This window comes from Podarcis filfolensis (assembly GCF_964270895.1).
Source record: "Podarcis filfolensis genome assembly, chromosome: 10".
NCBI classification, from domain to species: domain Eukaryota; kingdom Metazoa; phylum Chordata; class Lepidosauria; order Squamata; family Lacertidae; genus Podarcis; species Podarcis filfolensis.
In genome coordinates, this window is record NC_139612.1 from 7,019,990 (window position 1) to 7,039,826 (window position 19,837).

General features: G+C 44.5%; 1 protein-coding gene across 2 annotated transcripts in view; it reads left to right on the forward strand.

The window, feature by feature from the left end:
• LHFPL3 (LHFPL tetraspan subfamily member 3) overlaps window positions 1-19,264 on the forward strand; it is a gene marked incomplete at its 5' end in the record, with an annotated part of 238,720 nt that extends 219,456 nt beyond the window's left edge. For both annotated transcript variants that reach the window (XM_083575367.1, XM_083575366.1), the window contains one exon: window positions 14,662-19,264. Coding sequence is in view for 1 of the 2 variants with exons in the window: in XM_083575366.1 (XP_083431492.1) it covers window positions 14,662-14,690 (29 nt within the window). The remainder of the gene's footprint in view (window positions 1-14,661) is intronic.
• Window positions 19,265-19,837: the final 573 nt, after the last annotated feature.

Genomic DNA, 19,837 nt, shown 5'->3' on the forward strand with positions numbered 1-19,837 from the left:
ATGTAGCAGCACTCGTAGAAGTGACGAATTAGGAAGTGGGAGAGATGGTTGGGTGGAGATTCACTGGGGTCAATGCCATTATCTGGGTTCTATAGCATCCCTGTGTGAAGACTGAAATAAAAAAGGATGGTAAGAAACTTTTCCTTGTCTTTTTACTTTCCTGGGCAACCAGCCGGGAGCCGCTGACAGCATCCTGACACATACCCTCCAACATTCCTCAGATGAAAATGTCCCTCTTTTCATCTGAGGAATGTTGAAAGGTATGCACCTGTGTATAATTCCGTGTTCGGCCTCAGTTGGTGCTTCACTTGGTTTTAAGCAGAGAGAAGAACAGATCTCTGTAGGAATGTGACGGTTGCTTCATAACAAACTAACATCACCATACAAAGGAAGAAATAAAATTTGGTTTCCATGTGCACCTATAAAGCTGTATTGTGCTCAGGGGTGCCAATGGGAATAAAATATTGGGAGGGCCCAGGTAAGCCCCTCCCCACATAACTGGTTAATTCCTGATTAATTAACTTAATTCAATTAATTCCTCACATGACACAGCACAGGCACACCATTTCAACGGCAGTGCCCATCAACTGGGGGGGAAGGCGGGGACCTTGAAAAGCACCACATTGGGGACCCAAGGACTAGATGGATGATGTTGGGTCATGTTGGGCTGCTGGAAAATGAGTGCTACATGCAGCCTCTCCACCACTTCCATCCCCTTTCCCACAATTCCCCTGGACCCCTCTGGTATTCTTAACTGTGACAGAAGAGGATGAGGCAGCCGAAGGTTTGCCTTCCAGACTCCCTCCAAAACTCCTTGGAAAGGAAAAAGGTTCACTTCTGCTACCTGGTAACAGTGTTGGCGCGTGTCTTCATGGTGCCCAGAGAGGGTTGGCAGGGCGCCATGAGGAGGGCACAGCAAACAAGGCAGACACACACCCTTCAAAGGATAAATAGCTGGTGTGCTGTCAACAGAGTTGGGCCCCTGGAAGGTTGTATGCTGGGCCCTTGGAAAAGCATTCCTACCCTATCTCTACTTTTAACTTAAGGAGTAACAATAATAATAATTTATTATTTGTACCCCGCCCTTCTGGCTGGGTTTCCCCAGTGCAGTTCACACTGAGAGGAAAAGGGAGATGTGGGAATATTGAACCTGTTTGCCTTTTCTTCTTATCCAAAGCTGTCCTTCCTCAGGCACAACCATAGAATTCTTTGTGAACTAGAAAACCTGAAATAATTACCAGGCAGTTGATTCTGAGGAAGGTTGTGACATTTTAGGTGTGAGGGAGCTACACAATACTTATTCAGCTTTCATGATAGCAATATGTTTGTTGCGTTAATTCCTCTCAAAGCAAACTCTTTTGGGGATTCGTTTGAAGGATTAACAGAAATATCGGTGGCTTTAGAACAAGACTTGCAATATGTACCAGAAGACCTTTAATTTTTCACTTTGTCGGACAAAGCGGCCCAAACGACAGCACAGCTGTTTTTCTATTTTGGTCTCCAGGTCTGTTATCAGCAAACTACTTATTTCTGCAGGGTTCCTATTGACCCAAGATATCCATGGCAGAGTAAATAGTTTGCTGAGTGTAGCCTGAAGCAGGAGAGTCATCTTGACCCCCTGTGCCTTTACAAGCTACCTGACAAGCTGAAAATTTGCAAGTGAAGCTTGCCTTGTTAAAGGGAAGTGATAGGACAAGAATCCACAGTTTTGTGTTGCCTTGTAGCTGTTAATGGCATTGGAGGTCTGCTGATATTCTTGGACATCTTCTTGTGCATATGTCACCCCTGATTTATTTCTGGGTGCTGCTTCCTTCCCCCACCCGCAAAAGAGGACACACATTTGCACATGGCCATGAATGTAAAATTTATGCAAATTTTCTGTCTTCTTTTGTGAGTAGGGGCCCCAATCCACAGACAGTATACTCAGCCCCCCAAAAAGGTTGCCATCTCTGGGTTGGCCAGTGATCTTGGTATAAAGCAACTTCCTATGTTTATGGTTATGATTATGACACCTCAGAAGCGTTTTCGGTGCAATAGGTAATGTTAAATAAATTAACACTGATTTTAAATGTCCTGTCTACACCAGAGTTGAATTAAAGATAAAAGTGACAGTCATGAGATCGGTGAATGTTAATATGAGGAGAATTTTGAATAGGCTTTGTAATTACATGCTTCGTGCAGGTGCCAGAGTCTTTATCCAATATTGAAGGCTTCACATGAGAAACACAAGTAGAAATGTTAGAATATAAAATATAGCCGCATTACAGAAAGTTGGTTTCCTAGAACAATTCTTTAGATCTTATCCAGTGAATTGGAGAACCATGACTATAGCTGCCCTCTGGTGGAGGAATATGTAACCATGCTGGGGTTTTGCCATCCGTTTATCGGAGGCTCATTGAGTGCTTTCTGGAGCAAGAAGCACAAGTTATGTCTCATAGCGCTAACATTTGGCATGGCTCAGTGGTATGTGGCTGTTACGAAGCCCAGGGGAAACTTCTCTTTGCACACTTTCAGGCAGCCCGAAAGAGGCACTAGTCATCTGTCTCAGCCCTAAATACAATCATTTTTAGGTTTGCCGGACGTCCGGGGAAACCCGGGCCGACTTGCCCATCCGGGTTTCATGAAGAAGACAAAAAGTAGAATACCGCTACAGTACATAGAATTACAGTACATAGAATTTCTCCTCAGTTTCTGGAACGTTGTTTGTCTTCACGACACTGAGAAGCCAGACGACAGCTCAAGCTGAAAGATTGTGAGCTCAACACACAGAGTGACTATTTGCACGAAACAATTTCCCTTTTAAAACAAGTTCTTCTTGACTGGGAGCTGTGAATTAAGTCTTTACTCTAATGCACTATATAATGAACTGCATTCGAAATATGTTTATTTTTAGCAAATAAATGCTAATGTAAGCTTGCTGTTACAAAAATAGAAGGCAGTGCTGGTCGAGGAGCAAAATCACGAAGATCTTTTCATTGCTAATAATTAAGAGGTGAGGCAGAGATTCTGCCCTTTCTATCATCTCTTGACACTTCCTCCCCCTCCTTGTTCTCCTCCTTCCCACCCAAATTAACAAAAATAACAAGTCTTTAACTTGAAGATATTTTTTTTAAGTGACATCAGCTTATGTCGGTGTAATAGAAACAGTTTTACACAGCCAAAGAAGTAGAAGAGGTCATATTTGTTGTGTCCTGTTCCTTTCCCAAGTATAGATTAATTCCGTGAGATGATGCCTAGCATTTCTATAGTGCTACCCAGAGTTCAATGTGATACACAAGATAACCTCAGTAACCCTTGCCCAAAATGTTTGCGGGATTGGCATTCCAAATTACAGTTTGAGGGGAGAGGCCAAATAATGATAGGTTGTCGAAAGGCGAGGTAGCACACTCCCAGTTGTTCCCAGCAGGCTGGTGAAATAAAGAAAAGCTTGGTGGGAAACCAAGAATAGATTTTTGTGTATAAGGGTTGTGAGCTTAATTCTGGGGATATAAACAAATCCTTGGGGTGATCATATGCTCAGAGGTTCCCTGTGCCCCATAGCCACTATTTTGCACCTAGTTCTGGTGGTAGACCTTGAAGAAGTTCTACTAAAACAAAAACAAAGTCAGATGCTGCAGGTCTGAAGTCTGCCCACCTCTGGTCTAAAGCGCACCTGAAGGAGCATCTCCACCCCCATAATTCAGCCTGGACACTGAGGTCCACATCCAAGGGCCTTCTGGCAGTTCCCTCACTGCCAGGGAACCAGGCAGAGGGCCTTCTCGGCAGTGGCGCCTGCCCTTGGAATGCCAAGGAGCCAAAGACCTACACAACTTTTAGAAGACATCTGAAGGCAGCCCTGTATTGGGAAGTTTTTAATGTTTGACGTTTGATTATGTTTTTATAAGTGTTGGAAGTCCCCAGAATGGCTGGGGAACTATCCCAAAGTCAAGAACTATCCCAAAGTTATTAGCAATGGCACAGACTCCTTTTTTTAAGAAGCAAAGGGCTTTGTGCATTCAGCATGCATACGGAGTGCGTAAAACAATGTCACTCCCTGAGATGAGTTGGCTGGAAGAATAATCTGATGAGGTCTGAAATGCAGGGGAAATGTTTGTTTCATTTATTGCTTATATCCCACTTTCCTTCCTGGGGGAAGCCCAAAGCTGAAAACAGAAAGCAGCACAACCCAAAATATCAGAATAATAAATATAACATAACATAGCATAGCATATATCAAAATCTGAAGCAAGTCAACACCACATCGTGTTAAAATACTGGTGTAACAAGCCTATCTAATCCTTAAAATGTTATTAAATAACAAGAATCCTACCTCTGGACTTGAGGTCCTCACCCCATATCATACCCCTGTATATCCCCCCTGGCAAGAAGGTGTATAGTAGTTTTTCATAGCTTGTATCCTGATATGATAGTTTTTTTTTATCTCAAAGCATTAATATAATTCCACATTCTGACACTTCTTGTATAAGGTGGTTATACTATTTCTACTACTCCCCGAGGCTGGCAAAAATGTATGAATTTCTGATTTTTAAACACTTAAAGCACACACAAAAAGACCTTTAAACCAAGTTCCCAACAGGCTACAGACCAATAGTTTATAGTCTTTCTCTATCTCAGTTAAACCTATCTTCTAGATTTCAGCTCAGATAGAAGGCTCATCATAACACTGAGCGGCAAGAGAGGGAAGCAGTCTTGGCACAAGGAAAATGGAATACGAACCACATTCATGCAAATAGCTTTGGGTGCGCAGCAGGTGATTCATAACCAAGACCCCCATTGGCAGCACTAGGGAGCACCTGGTGGGGATCTCTGTACTGCAGGGACTCCCTGAGTCAACACTAACCAGCACTGAGAGACAGTCTCTCTTTGCAAGGAGCAATGTGGAGCTCCCATTTTTTCCTCCACATTCTCATTTGTGGGGCAGGAAGATGTGGTTTGGAGGAAATGGCCCCATGGGCCAAATTAGGACCTCTGGGCCAGAGGTTCCCCACTGCTATTTTAAAATTTGGCAGTTTCTAGGATTGCAACAACACAGGCCATTCTCAACTTACTCTGGGGTTCATAGAATTGTTGAGTTGGAAGGGGCAGGAATCTTTTGCCCGATGCAGGGCTCAGACCCCACGACCCTGAGGTTAAGAGACTCATGATCTATCAGGTTATGTTCCGGGGATCTTGTGTAAAGCCAAAATCGTGTATAGTCAAAACGGGTTCAAGAGTGGGTAGGACTGCCAAAGACTTTTTCCCCAGGTGCCCATGCCCTTTTTAATTTAGTGTAATTTTTTTATTGCCAAGAGCATAAAGCTGAATGCGCACAAGTTAAATGTGCATAAGTTGCAAGTTCCCTGTACACAATCACTACCATTCAAAAATGTGGGCATCTTCAAGGTAATGGCTTGCATTACACTGTCCGTGAAGGTTGCGATAAATACTGCTAATGTGAATTATTTTTCCCCATTGCCCCATTAAGTAAGTTACATTTTTTATCAGAAGAACAGCATGGATTATCTTTGCAGATTGTTAGGAGCTTAACATTGATTAATATTAAATCTTGCAGAATACTTGGGTTATCAAACATTGCAGGATTTATGTGTCTCAACCCAGATGAAATATTTGGCTATCTCCTACTCACTTTACAATTTAAAAATGTGTTTGAGGCTATTGCATGATTCCTTTGTCTCTCAGGTTGCTTATCATCACATGCTTGCATTCCATTCCGTGTCAGGAACTGAAGGATCTTGTTTCCCCAAAGATGGTAGACCTGAGTCCTGTGTCAGCATCGCCCTTGAGCCAGTGCCACTAACTGGACTCATCCACTTCAGCCCCGACTGGGCTAGGTGAGCTGGGTAGCACTTCCAGAGACCACCTTCTGCACAGGAACAGGTCAAAGTGCTGTGGACTCACAGCTTAGAGTTCTGAGCACCGGATTCACTCCAACAAGAAGACAGTCGTCGCACAGCAGAGTACTTACAAGAGGATCTGTCCTGGAGTGTCAACACAAGGGGGCTTGTGAAGAAGGCGCAGCAGAGACTGTACTTTTTGAGAATTCTAAGGAAAAACCATCTTCCGCAGAAACTGCTGCTTGCCTTCTATCACTGTGCCATTGAGAGCGTGCTCACTTATGGCTTATGTGTGTGGTACGGAAGCTGTACTACCCAGGACAGGATGGGGTTGTGCAGAGTTGTTAAGGCAGCAGAGAGCATTGTTGGCTGCCCACTCTCCACCTTAGAGCAGATTTATGCCACAAGGTGCCATAGGAAGGCACTGGACATAGTAAAAGATCCATCGCATCCTGGTCACTGTCTCTTCGAGCTCCTGCCGTCAGGACGGAGATACAGGACGATGAAGACAAGAACGAGTCGTCTTAAGAACAGCTTCTTCTCCAGAGCAATCTCGGCCCTGAATGGGAAGCCTGGACTTTGAAAGTCATCTAATCTTCCTTGCTGTACTATACTGTATTGTTTTAATTAGTGTTTTTATGGAGCAGTCAAGTAATTTCGTTGCCCCTGAGAGGGGGCAATGACAATAAAGATATTATTATTATTATTATTATTATTATTATTATTATTATTATTATTATTATTACAGCAGAGTATAGCAGAGTATAAACGACTCGGAGAGCAGCTCTGTAGAATATCTTCTTTATTCTATCTACAACTATTATACAACTATATACAGAGCTTAATGAGGTCTAAGCATAAATGAATGCTGCACTACACTGCGTGTCTGCAGCTGCTCTTAGCAGCAACCTTATCTCTACACACGATCTGTAACACTCAGTCTCTCTCTCTCCGACACACTGGCTGACTGACTGACTGGCTCTTTGATTTGGTGCTGGAGCAGAATAAGTAGAGAGTAGAAAACCGCCCCTCCTCTCTGGAGAATCAGCAGAGATCATCATGAGATTCTTGGATATGGGAGGGGTGAAATCTCCTCATCTTGGTTGTACCATTTCTGACTGCGGGTGGGAGCTCACATGATCAAATACTTCACCGTACAAAAGTAATCCCTCTACATTACAAAAGAGATGTTGGGAGGGAATGGTCCTAGCCAAACACTCTCCCTTATGTTCTAGGGTTGTTTTTTATGTTCTAGGGGCTGTGTCCCTGTTCCTTCAACTTGTCTATCCACCTCTCACCAGCTTTCATCAGCTCTCTTTGGAAACACCTGCTCCAACTGGCTGTTTTGACTTTGGGAAACAAGTCTCATGTAGAGATGTGCATTTGGTTTTAATTAAGAAAGTGACAACGTCCAAATTAGTTGATTTCCTTTCAGTTGGTTAAAAGTAAAAAAGAAAGAAAGCAAAATGCAGTGCTATTATTTTCTCGTTATGTCCTGCTGTGAGGTTGAGATGCAAAACCATCTAGCAAGTTAAGCCAAAGGCCAACTATCATTGTAAATGCATCACTGTGACCCTCGTGTTGGTGTCACAATTTGGCAGTACCCAGTCAGGGGCACTGTGGAGAGGGCACCGTGTAAACTGTTGCAGAATGGGAAAGCTGTCCTGGGATCTCGTGAGAGGAAGGGGGTAGAATAAATATAATAAATAATAATAGCTGCTTTGAGTTTCTTGGTGCTAATTCTGTCGGCAGAGTAGTTGTTGTTGGTGTCCGTCTGTCTCAAGAGACAATGGAGTGCACCTCTGGGGGTGAAGTCAAACCACAGCATTAGCGGCACCCCAGTGGCCTCCCTGGGGCACAAGCCTGGGCAGTATTTATAGAGATCCTGGGCTGCCCAGACAACAAGACACACACACACACTGGCCTCACTGAAGTGGTCCGAAGGAAAACTGAGCAATACTTGACTGCAGGAGTTGCCAGAAGCAGGTGTACAAGGTGCCGTCCAACCATCTTAGGGACTCCACTCCAGATTTGTGTAGGGTTTATGCCTTAGCCATTTCTTCTGCTACAGATATCCCACAATGCAGCAGAGGTTTGGGACCAGAGTTTTCCTACTTCCAGTTGGGCAACCTTCCCAGGTTGACGAGCCCCATCTGCCCCTCACTTCCCTCTATGCCACACGCAGAAGCCTCCTTCTTGACATGGGACCCACTATTGGTCTTCACCCCTCAATCCACCAGAGCCTGTCTTTGCATGCAGAGAATCCCTACCTCACCAAGGGTTTGAGACCCGATTTTGCTGTCCTGTCGAAATCATTCCTGGGGTGTGGCCGCTGTCACATTCTGACAGCTTCTTAGGAGCCACAGGTGAGAGCTGAGGGCAGGGGGACAGAACCAAAGGTGGAGGAACTACCCCAGAAGGAGCACAATGTGTACCTGAGCTTCTACCCCTCCCCTAACCCTCCATACAATTCCTTCCAGTTCTAACCCTGGGATAGTTTGTCCACCTTTGGTCCCCACCCTGCGCTCATTTTTGTAGTTTCGTCCCTCTGTTTCATTTCTTTCTCTTTAGATTTGCCCAAGCGTTTTGCTGTTTTTCTTGCGAATTCTTATCTTTATTTGCATATTCTCCATCGCATCATCCCACCCCATCTCCCGTGGGTATTACCCTGTTCGCTGCCCTTCACAACTCTTTCAGCTCCATGGCATCTGGTGTTGGTGAAGGCCGACCTTCCATAAATGGTGGGCTTCCCTGTGACTTGAGGTGACCACCACACTGCCAAGTCCAAGACGCTGTCCCTGCCCATGCAACCAATCTCTGGGCTGCCACTTTTCCTGCCCAAATGCAATTTTCCTCCTGTATTTACTTCACACACTTTTTGCTGCTCAGGTCCCCATCTGCCACCATCTGTTCTGTCTCTCAGCATTCCCTGCCTGCCATAGGGTGCCAGACAAGGCCTGCCTCTCCCCACAGCTTTTCAGTCCACCCACTGCCTGCTGACAGCTTGTCTCTCTCCCTCCCTCTCCTGATCTTTCTGTCTGGCAGATGCTTTATCAAAGGTGTCATGCCCGTTCCTGCTCCTCTTCTGCCCATCTGAAGCTTGCCAATTTGTGGCTGCATGCACAATATACATTTAAAGCACAAGACTCCCTCTGCAAAGAACCCTGGGAGCTGAAGTTTGTTAAGGATGTGGGGAACTGTAGCTCTGTGAGGGTAAACAATAGCTCTGAGGACTCTTTGGGGGAAGTTGTATGCTTTCAATGTTTGTTGAGCACACAGCCTGTGCCTTCAACTGTGTCCGAGCCTAGCAGACACTGCAAGATGTCATCCTGATGTATCTGGGATGCTGACTACATTCCTGTCCCCTTCTCCATTATCTTTACTTTTTGTTGTTGTTGTTCCATGCCATCCTCAGGCACTAGTGGCATAGCACAGGGGCAGTTACTCCGGGCACAAGATGATCAGGGGTGCAAAATTTCAACACCCAGCACTGTCTCAATACAGCTGTGCACTTCCACCACTGGGCTTCTCCATGCGAACCAGAAAGTGCCCTCTCCAGACAATGGAATGACTCTTCTCTTCTTATCTCTGTGGCCAGGTGACACAGTCATATTTAGGCAGTTGAATGTGCATGCGTACTCCATCCGTTTCCCTCCCTCCCAGCCCTCTCTGCACAGCCCGGGTACCAGCAACCCATGCTACGCATGTCAGGCGCTCACTGAAAGTAGCATCTCGTAGTTAGAATATCTGCCTGCCAGCTCTCCTCTATTAGCCTCTCATGATAATGCACACTTCAGAGACACAGGCTGACGGGTGGTTGCTGGGCCCACACTTTTCTGCAGCCTAATTCAGTTAGAGAAAGAGAAACACGGCCCACAGACTTAGGGTTGCCATATTTCAAACAGTGAAAATCTGGACAGAAACGTTGTTTGGCCCAATTCGGGGGGCAGGGGGCGAGAGCTATTTTTAAGGGAAATTGCCAAAAACGGCACCACCGGCATGAGTTGCCAGATGGGACTTCCCCTGACATTTTAGCGATTTCCACTCAGATACTGCTTCCGACTGCAGTATTCTGGATATGTCCGGGAAATTCCGGACGTATGGCAATGCTAACAGACTCCTGTTTCTGCATGCCTCAATGACTGAGGGAGACATTGTGGCCACATGTTGATGATTCCTGTTGAAAATGAGAGAGATTGGCAATTGTAGCTTCATGTAGATGTGGCCTGCCTGAAGAATACAGTGCCCCATTGTTTCCCCATGATGAAGAGGGACTGGCCCAGGTGCCCTCATGATGGTGCTGCCCCCCTGAAGAAATGAGAAACTGTTCACCACTTTCAAGAGAGCCAATTTCGTTTGCATCCTGCACCACAGAGCTTCTTTCTTGGAGCCAGACGTTAGCAGGTTTCATCAACTGCTTTTGTTGAATGGCAGGTGCAGGGTCCGCAATTTGGGAACATGGTGTGTGGAGAGAGGTAGTTTTATGCTTCCCACTTTCATAGTCCTGAAGCAAATCCCTCACCCTCCACAATATTGCTGCAGCCCAAGGTTTTGCATCAATTTCTGATCTGAATGTGTCTCCATTTTGAAGGAACTGGTACCAGTCTCTCCTTTGGAGGCAGTTTTTTCTTTCTTTCTTCATTAAAGCCTTTAGTCGCTTACTCAATTTCTTGCACACAGTTTAGGAGTTAATCCCTTAAATCGGGTGCAGGAAATCTTTGGCTGCCCAGATGTTACTGTGCTATAACTTCCATCAGCCCCTGCAAGAATGGCCCATTGGTTTCCCACAATTCCCTTAAGTGTTGTGGTGAGAATGTTGGACTAGGGTTGGAGAGGCCTGGGTTCAAATCTCACTTAGCCATGAAAGGTCACGGGGTGACCTTGGACCAGTCACTTGATCAGGCATAGCAGAACACGGGATTTTGCAAGAATATCACTGAAATCTCTGCGAATATTCAAGCAGCCCAATAGACATTTGCCTCCCCAAATATTTGGTGTCTTGGGCCTCTTGGAGAGTCTAATTGCCTGTCTTCCTTCTCCCATTTTTGTGCCCTGAGTGCATCTCCATAATTTAGTAAATAATCTCTATTTTTGCTCCATGTATCATTGGAATGCTTTTATGTGCTGTAGTCAGGCGAGGAGGAAATTTGCCATTGGAACATTATTAAAGGGCCTCTTGACAGATAATTGGATGCTGGAATGGCACTGGGCTTGACCTCATCAAGAAAACCATTTGCTCTCCATCAGCATCTTGGTGAACCTTTATAATAATCACAGCAGGCTAGAAAGAGAGAGAAGCAAAGAATTAACCCCTTGAAAGTTGGCCTTAACAAAAAAAATTCAATCAATTGAACAGTTAAGAGCCTGTTCCAGTTAAGAATCTACCAAAGAATGAATGGACACCAATTCACTGCAAAGACTACATGTTCCTTTCCAGGAATCTTAAGGCCTATTTTCTTGTGTGTAATAGCCTTCCTCCTCTGGACACACATTTTTATCTCAGTTATGTACTCAGTAGGTCACTGCATTTTGCAGGAAGCTGTTTCTTTGGTGTCTCTAAAATATCAGGCGCTTGCTCCACGTCAGCTCCAAGGAGGAGTTTCAAGGGAGGCTGCCACTGTTTGGAACAGTATCCCTGTTGAGACATGACAGGTGCCTATGATTTGTAATTTCCAGAAACAATTGAAGACATTTGTATTTCACCAAAACCTTTCCAGCTGGAGTGGGGAGGGATTAGGTCTCTGGCTTGGGCGTTTATTTGTATTGTTCTTTAACCTATATTCATTTGTTGTTGTTGTTTTTGGCTTTTTGGATTGTTCTTAAACCTGTGCTCATTCTCCGTTTTTTGTATGATTGTAATCTCCTACACCAGTGTGGTGTAGTGGTTAAGAGCAGTGGACTCGTAATCTGGTGAACCGGGTTCGATTCCCCGCTCCTCCACATGCAGCTGCTGAGAGACCTTGGGCTAGTCACACTTCTCTGAAGTCTCTCAGCCCCACTCACCTCACAGAGTGTTTGTTGTGGGGGAGGAAGGGAAAGGAGAAGGTTAGCCACTTTGAGACTCCTTCGGGTAGTGATAAAACGGGATATCAAATCCAAACTCTTCTTCTTCTTCTCCTTTTAAATTGTATGAAAGGTGACTCATAAATGAATAAAATAATAATGTGCACAACTTTAGATGGCACAGTACAGTTGCAGCTTAACATGCATGTAACTGGTTGAAATTGCGCAAGTCAAATCCAAGCAAGGCGGAGAGCTTAAAAGCTCTTTATGCACCAAGTCTGCTTGGGTTATGCAGCACATAAAGAGATTTTAATCTCTCTGCCTGGCTTGGGGAGCAAGGCCTGCTCCGTGTGCTTGCTCTGGGAAGCTCATGTGAAATCTCTCAGGGCTCTGGGGAAAGTGACCCCATCAAAATCTCACATAGCCAACTGCGCACAAATGCTATGTGTTTATTTGTGTGCCTGTTTGTATATTAAGAAACTGGCAGGACACCGTTCTGAAGCCTGCCTGTCTTGGACACAGCGATTGTCAGAGCATTCGCGCAGGAATGGAATTCTAAAGACCCTGAAATGGTTTTGGTCAGTCCCTTAAGGCAATGTGTTCTCACCAGCGGCAGACAAGGCTTCAGATTGAATAGGTCAGCTACACAGATTCAACATCTCGCAAGGAGGTGAGGATGACAGGAAGTCCTTTAGAACCCTTGAAACAGAACACATGGCTAATTTGGACAATGCAGACTCCTTAAATGCTGCATTCATTAACTGTGAGGTGCATGTGACAGCTTTAAAAAGAAAAGGGAAATGGTTTGTAGGTAGCCTGCATGAATACAAGCCTTCAAGGTTTCCAGAGCACATGACAGGTGACAAGGCCAGAGGAGTGTGTGCAACATTGATTGAGGGAAATTGACTTGCTTATGGAGCAGCTGCTATTATACAGCATTAACTAGTAGCCTATGACATTTATTAAATTCCCTCTTTCATCTACATAACCCCATTATGTAAGAACTTTGCAAGAGAACTAAAAAAGCTTTCAATGTGTTGTGGCCCGGAAATGGAACATCAAAGGTTTCTGCGCTTAATAAAACACGGTGAAGACTTCGAATAGAAAATTGGCAATAAACTGTGGGTTTTCCTTTTAAAAAAAAATCCTTAACGTTGGATATGATCTGGTTAGGTATAAGCTTAGATCAGATTATGAGAAGACTGGTGATATAAAGCAGCTGGACTTATGAAAGCACTAACAATGGCTTGGTCTACTTACCAGTGATGTAGTGGAGAGGGAACCATTGAAACACAACTGGTCCTGCGAAAGACGGGTGCGGGGAGAGAGATTTGGTTCCACACAAGGAAAGACCTTTTTGTCCCTGAGCCTCTGAGGAAGCGCTTCCAGTCACTGTAGACAGGGAAGGCTGCAGTCCTTTCTAGGCAACACTCCACACGCCAGTGGTGGACCATGGGACCAGAGTCAAATGTGGGTGGGACCACAAATGTTAATTTACTCACACACTCTTCTCTATCCTCCATCCAGGCAAGCAGGAACCATAGTCAGAGTCCATAGCAAGTTCCAGCCAGGCAAAAGCCCTCAAGGAAGATGCAAAGCCGTGACAGTGAGGGGTGTGGCCAAGAAGAGCCAGTGTGGCCTATGGAGAGTCCTAAAGCCCAGATAGAGAGGCTTGGAGGGCCACATTCAGAGCCTGAGATTTTCCACCCCTGTGTCAGGGAGCCGACAGGGAGAACCGGTCATACGCAGATCAGAGAAAGACAGTGACACGCCGGCTAGCTGTTTCTGTATTAAGGAAGCAGAACAGAGAACACACAGAGACTTCTAAGGGTCGCTTCTGTCTAGATGAAGCCGTTGCCCGAACTGGTTTATACAGGCCCCTCTCTGTCTACAGCAACTCTGTTTCTGCCTGGCTCTCTGCTCTGTAACATGCAATAGACGCCTTGGGGGTTTTTGGGTGGGGGGGGCCTGCAGGAGGTCAGCAGAGAAGCTATCGGGGTGGCTGTGTGGTGGAGCTGCCAGATTTGATTCCTGTCTCTGCTCTGTACTGGCGCACCTGCCTGTTTCCTCCTCTCCATCCTCTGACAAGCTCCCAGTCTCCCGCTCTTCCCCTCTGGGGTGTGGCCAGATCAGGAGCTCAGATCCAAAGTCCTCTGGGCTTTCCCTGGGGGGCTCCTAGTCAGGCAGCTTCCACCTCTCCTCCTCATCCAGCCAGTCCCCAACACCCTACTATCTATAACCCTATGCCATATTTAAAAAGAAATCTGATCTGGTGCGAGGCAAATTCCTGTGGTCGGACTGGGACGCAGTACTTCTTTCCACATGAGTTGGTGGGCATCTTCACCCACAGGCCATCAAAGAGGAATGAACTAAGCAATGTGCATGTTGCCTGTTGTTGTTCTGCTCTTCCGTTTTTCATTTTCTACCGTCTATATGTTTTTATTCAGTTTTTATGACTGTCACAACCCTTCCTTGGGTGTTTCATTATAGTGAAGTATGGCCTGGAGAGGTTTTTAGTAAGTATAGGTGAGCCAGTCTCTCGCCTTCCATCTTTTATCTCGTGTGGCTCCTGAGCCAAAGGAACTGTGTTGTGCTGTTTCTGTTGCTTTATTCTTACCTGAGAACCTCAAATGATGAACAAAAGACATGCAGAGAGAACCTTGCTTTTCGTGAGGTGTCTCAGCCTGGGCTCAGCCTGACAGCTTTTATAACAAACGGAAACGGGAGGCTTGCCATATCAAGGGATAGGAAAGCCTAGGAATGCCTCGGCTAATATGTCCTCCAGCACTAACTTGGCTTTTCTCTTTCTCTCTCTGTTTTGCAGTTCTGCTAAGCCAATCCTCACTAGAATGAGCACAAAACAAAACCAAGTAACAGCTTTTGTACATCAGCATTAAATGGGAAGACGCTCTGGAAGGAAGCCTGTGATGAAGGAGAATGTTGACGCGTGTAACACAAAATAAAAAGTCTGACTGCCAAGAGCTGCCTTGTAAACACAGTTCAGCCAGACACGCAAGTGGTTCTCTGGAGAGAGATTCGATCCTGGATTTACCCACCAGCTCATTAGGAACTGTCACTGGATGCAACATTCAGAAGGCATGCATGAAAAGTCACATAAGGGGAATAAATTTTAAACGGGGGTATAGTTGTCACTAGGTAAACATATTAATATACATGCATCAAGGAGGTTTGTAAAAAAATAATATTATTTCAACTGAAAAGCAAAATCCTTTAAAATAAAGCATTTCACAAGGCGGGGGCAGTTAACTCAGAGAATTCCTGTTCCGGCCACCAGGAAACAGAGAGGGCATCATCCAGCATCGCTGCAGAAAAGACTCTCGTAAGAGTTACAGAGGAAATGGCGTAAACTTTTTGAATCCACCATTGCTGCACCTCATTTGGCCTTCACTTTGAAACACAATGCTTCTTGATTCCTTGCCTACATGTTCTGTTTACTCTCTGTGCGTAGCGACTCTGTGGCTGTTTCGGACTCAGATTCTCATTCTGCAAAGGCTCTGAGATGGTGGCTCCCAAACTGCGAAATCTCCGCGAGGAGGAAACATGAAAACCCATAAAGTGACGAGTGACCCATCTCCTTCCACAATTCTTTCGCAGGCTATTCCAGAGATTCATTGGGGACCTTCTTTACCCAATAGGTTCCCTGTAGCATGTCTCCATTCCCCTCCTTGCCTCCCAGTCAAATTATAAACTGTGGAGGGGAGAGAGCTCAGATAAGGTAAGGTTGAGAACGGAGATGTAAAAGATAGGCCCAAGACATTTTTGTGCCTGAAGCAGACAGTCCAAATGTGTCTGTCGTGTGTGTGTGTGTGTGTGTGTGTGTGTGTGTGTTTAAGATAATATTTCATGAAATTGCTACCCCAAATCTGCCTCCTGAAGCAAACTCAGCCAGCTCCCTCATGTTGAGTTGGCAGTTGGGGTAAGTGCTGCTGACGTCCAGTGGGAAGCCATTTTGCAAAACGTAACACAGTAAGGTTGGTAAACAATATAGGGTTAGTCTTGGCATCCGAAATGTAACCACGTAAGAGCTGCTGTGATGCACTTTTACCGTTTTTCTGATCTGAGAGAAGGAAATGGACGTTCTTTACAAATAGCAATGAAATTGCTTGGAATAATTATTTCAACTAGCTCAAAGTAGAGAGCAAAAAGAGCTAACTCTGGGCAGCTACGTTTTTATTGTATCATTGCCACACGGGGGTTTGAGGCACACCAGTCCATTGCGGGGATCCATTTGAATGGGGGAAATACATAAGGTACTCTCAGTGATGTTTTCTTCAGCCAGTTTTAAAGCGCCATCTATCTGCTCCTCTGCTGCCTTTAGAAAACTTGACTTAATGCATTATCAGTATGGATCCCTCCATGCACAACATCGCACAATGCTTACTAATTAATTATACTAGACAGAAACTGGTAACTGTTTGCCACAGGTGGGCACTATGTCAGGATGCTTGGCTTCTCCTTTACAACTCTGGTTCACCATTCACCGCTGCATCTAGCATAAGAAAAACGCGCTGTGATAGAAGGGGTTTCGGGGGAAACAAGCTAGATTTTGCATTTTTGAATAAATCCGCAGAAACCCATTTGTGTTTAAAGCTGCTTGTCTCTCTGATTCCAATGCCTATGGACACACTATCAATATATTAAAAAGGGTTCTTTCTAAGTAAACAACTTTTTTCCCCCACTCTCTAGGTGCTTATGCTGCCCCCAGCACTGTAGTATTCCAATGCTGTGTGCTGAGTGTTTGCCAGAGGAAGTTACCGATAACATTGTTATACAGCATAAATAGATATTCATAGCGTCTTTTTCACAGTGGTGCTGTATAATGTGATTCCCTCCCGAGGTTCCAAGGACAAAATGGCTCGCCGTGGGCTTTGAATGAAAGTCAGTGGAAGTGCAGGGAAACTTCATTAATCTTGAACAGCCTGGAGGAAATGTCTAGACAACCCAAGGTTTGGTTAAACAGGAGTAGCATATTTACATATAGCTCAGCACACCTGTGGCTGCAATGAATCTTGATCTCTAGATGTTCTGCCTAACTAAGGAGATAGTAATTAAGGGCCAAACTGAACAAAAATGGATGTCTCGTGTTGAGTTATCTCCCTCTGTCAATAGTAGCACACCTTAATGTACGTCCTGATGTCAGGATACTGTTCCCCTACTAGTGGCAACCAACTATTTGCAAAATGGGATGGGAATACTCCAGGTCTGATGATATCAGGAGGACATCATTGAACTAGATGTTTAAAAAGAGAATAAGGATGTTTTCCTTGGCAACCCATTTTTCTCACAATGTATGGTTCCACCATCAGATTAACAGAGTCATTATTTGTCTGGGTCATGTCCCAATTCTTTTTTCTTTTCTTTTTAATTTGTTACTTGTTAATTTGTTAAATGTTATAATATGAATTGCCATCTGATTGCTTTCTGTGGCCTGGTGGTTTCTGCCTCAGGCATTAGGCTCCCAGCAGAAATGATAGTCATCAGTAGCATCAATGATAAAGTTATCTTGGGTTAACCCGGAATACAGAATTCAGTGGGACTTGCTCCCTAGTAAGTGTATTTAGGATTGCAGCCTTACAGCCCAATCCGATGCGTGGGTTCTCAAATGTAACTTCAGCCAGCCTTATTCTTAAGTAAGTATGCATAGGACTGCAGCCTTACATTGCAATCCTATATGTGTCTACTCAAAAATAAGGTCTAATACATTCAGCAGGGCTTATTCCCACGCTAGTTATATCCTTAGTTATTAAATGGAATGTTTAGGGTTGGAAAGGACCAGAGACTCATCTAATCTAACCCTTTGCACTGTGACAGAAAACTACATAGCCAGGAAACCCTACCCCCACCCCCTGCTGTGAGAGAAAAGCAGTAAAGGCAAAGGAGCATCATGGCAGAAGTGCCTGAAAGGCAGTGGTAGCTAGAATGCCCCCCCTATGTACAACTCCTATCATCCCTGACCATTGGCCATGCTGGCTGGAGCTGATGGATGCTGTGGTCCAAAAGAACTCAGTGGCATGACTTCGGCTACCTCTTGCCGTAGGGCAAAAAACCAGATTCCGGTGCTTAAAAGGTAAGAGTTGTCTTGAGTATTACAGGGAAATGCCAGAAAGGACATCAGCCCAAACTCTGATCAGCTGGTTCTGACATCACACAGCAACTCTGCTGAGGTAGTAATGTGAATGCTTGGCTTTTTGGTGTGTGGTGGCCATTATTGTGAACAGCAGTGTGTTTCTAGTTTGCCACTTGCTGGGAAACCCTCAATATTTTAATCACGTGTTGAACCATGAGTCATTGTCCAGAACAGACAACACACCCAAAAAAGTCATTGTCCTTCACATCGCAGCCTCTCAAGAGCTTGAACCAGAAACCTTCCTGACCTCCTTAGCAGCATCTTCTGCAAAGGATAGCTGGCATTGGGGGATGAGGATTGGTCCTTTTCTGTCCTCATGACTATGTTTGGTGCTGTTCCTGGCTTCTCATTAGCCTCTGGTGACCCCAAATTAAGTATGACACCTTTCCGGTCAACTTCTGGCCCTTACCTGAGCAACTTATCTCTTTGGATTTGTGCTTTCCTACCTTCCATTGCCATACAAAGTTTTATTCTCCATACCTGCGTCATCCTCAAACTCCCTCTGGTCTGTGCTTTGGTCTTAGCCTTCCAAAGATGAATTATCCAGCAGTGACCATTGCCCTCTCACCATGTCCCTCTGTTTCTGACCATTGTTGACTCCAGTGTTGACTCCACAACACCTGACATTTCCGGAAAATTGCCACTTTTGATGTGATCCAAAGCTCCTTGACCTATCAGGGCTCATCAGATCCCATGACCTAGTCCTGACAAAACTGGCCATCGCTGACTTTGTTGGTACCAATATGGCGGGGTGGTCCTTAGACCCAAATCGTGAAAGCAAAATTCGTTATTCTCTTCAGCAGACGTTCCCACCTCTCGGCATCCTGTTTCTCACTGTGGCCCAGTAATGTTACTGCAAAAATCTTGCAAACTGATGTGGGTTTCCCCATGACCATTTGTGTGTAGATACCTGCGTGTGTGTATATAGATGTACATAGATATATATAGATAGATAGATATATAAAGGAAGCAAAACAGTTTTAAGTACATACATCATTCAATGTAGGAGTCTGTTTTTAACTTCTTAAAGTGTTGACACTTTCCACCAGGTCGCCCCATTGTAACATGTCGAAAAGAGTCGTGGTCTTTGGTTTCTTTGCTTTGTTTCTCTTTGTGTTTTTTTGAAAAGAAAAAGGTCAACAAATTGTAAAGAAATCTGTTGGAATACCTGCCTTTCTGAAGAAACAAAAAACAATAATTTTTGTTACTTTAAGGTATGCTTGTTATTAAAGTACCTAATAAAGATAAATAATGAATTTTTGTAGCATACTAGAATAAAGTGTTCTAGTGCCTTTCTCTCTAGTTCATTCAGATGTGGCTGTTCTCTCTTTCTTTCTTCTTTCTTTCTTTCTTTCTTTCTTTCTCTCTCTCTCTCTCTCCCTCCCTCCCTTCTTTTTTTTTAGAAAAAAAAAGCTTATCCCAGTCGTTTTTCTCACGGCTTTTGTAGTATAAAAGATGTACAGTGATGCATCTTTTATTTAAGGTATCAATGAATTTAACCAGAGGTGCAGCACTGACAATGGAATTTGTTCACAATCATCTCACTGGCTGATAAGGACTTCTGAACGATAGCTCTGAGTTCCAGAGTCACCCTGAGGGTGCAATGGCCCATTCTACAAGCATTCATATGGAAGGAATGAATAGGATGCAATAGGAGATACACATTGGAAAGTCTGCCTAAGACTGAAAGCTTGGACTCTTTCCTCTGAACTCAACACCCCAACTTACAGCTTACTCTATGATGAAAATAAAGCAGACAACTATGCAGGTTTTAGTATTCAAACCTTCAAATAATAATTTAATATTTACATCTTACTTTTCAAAGTGGCTAAAAAGGCCAGCGTTACAATCT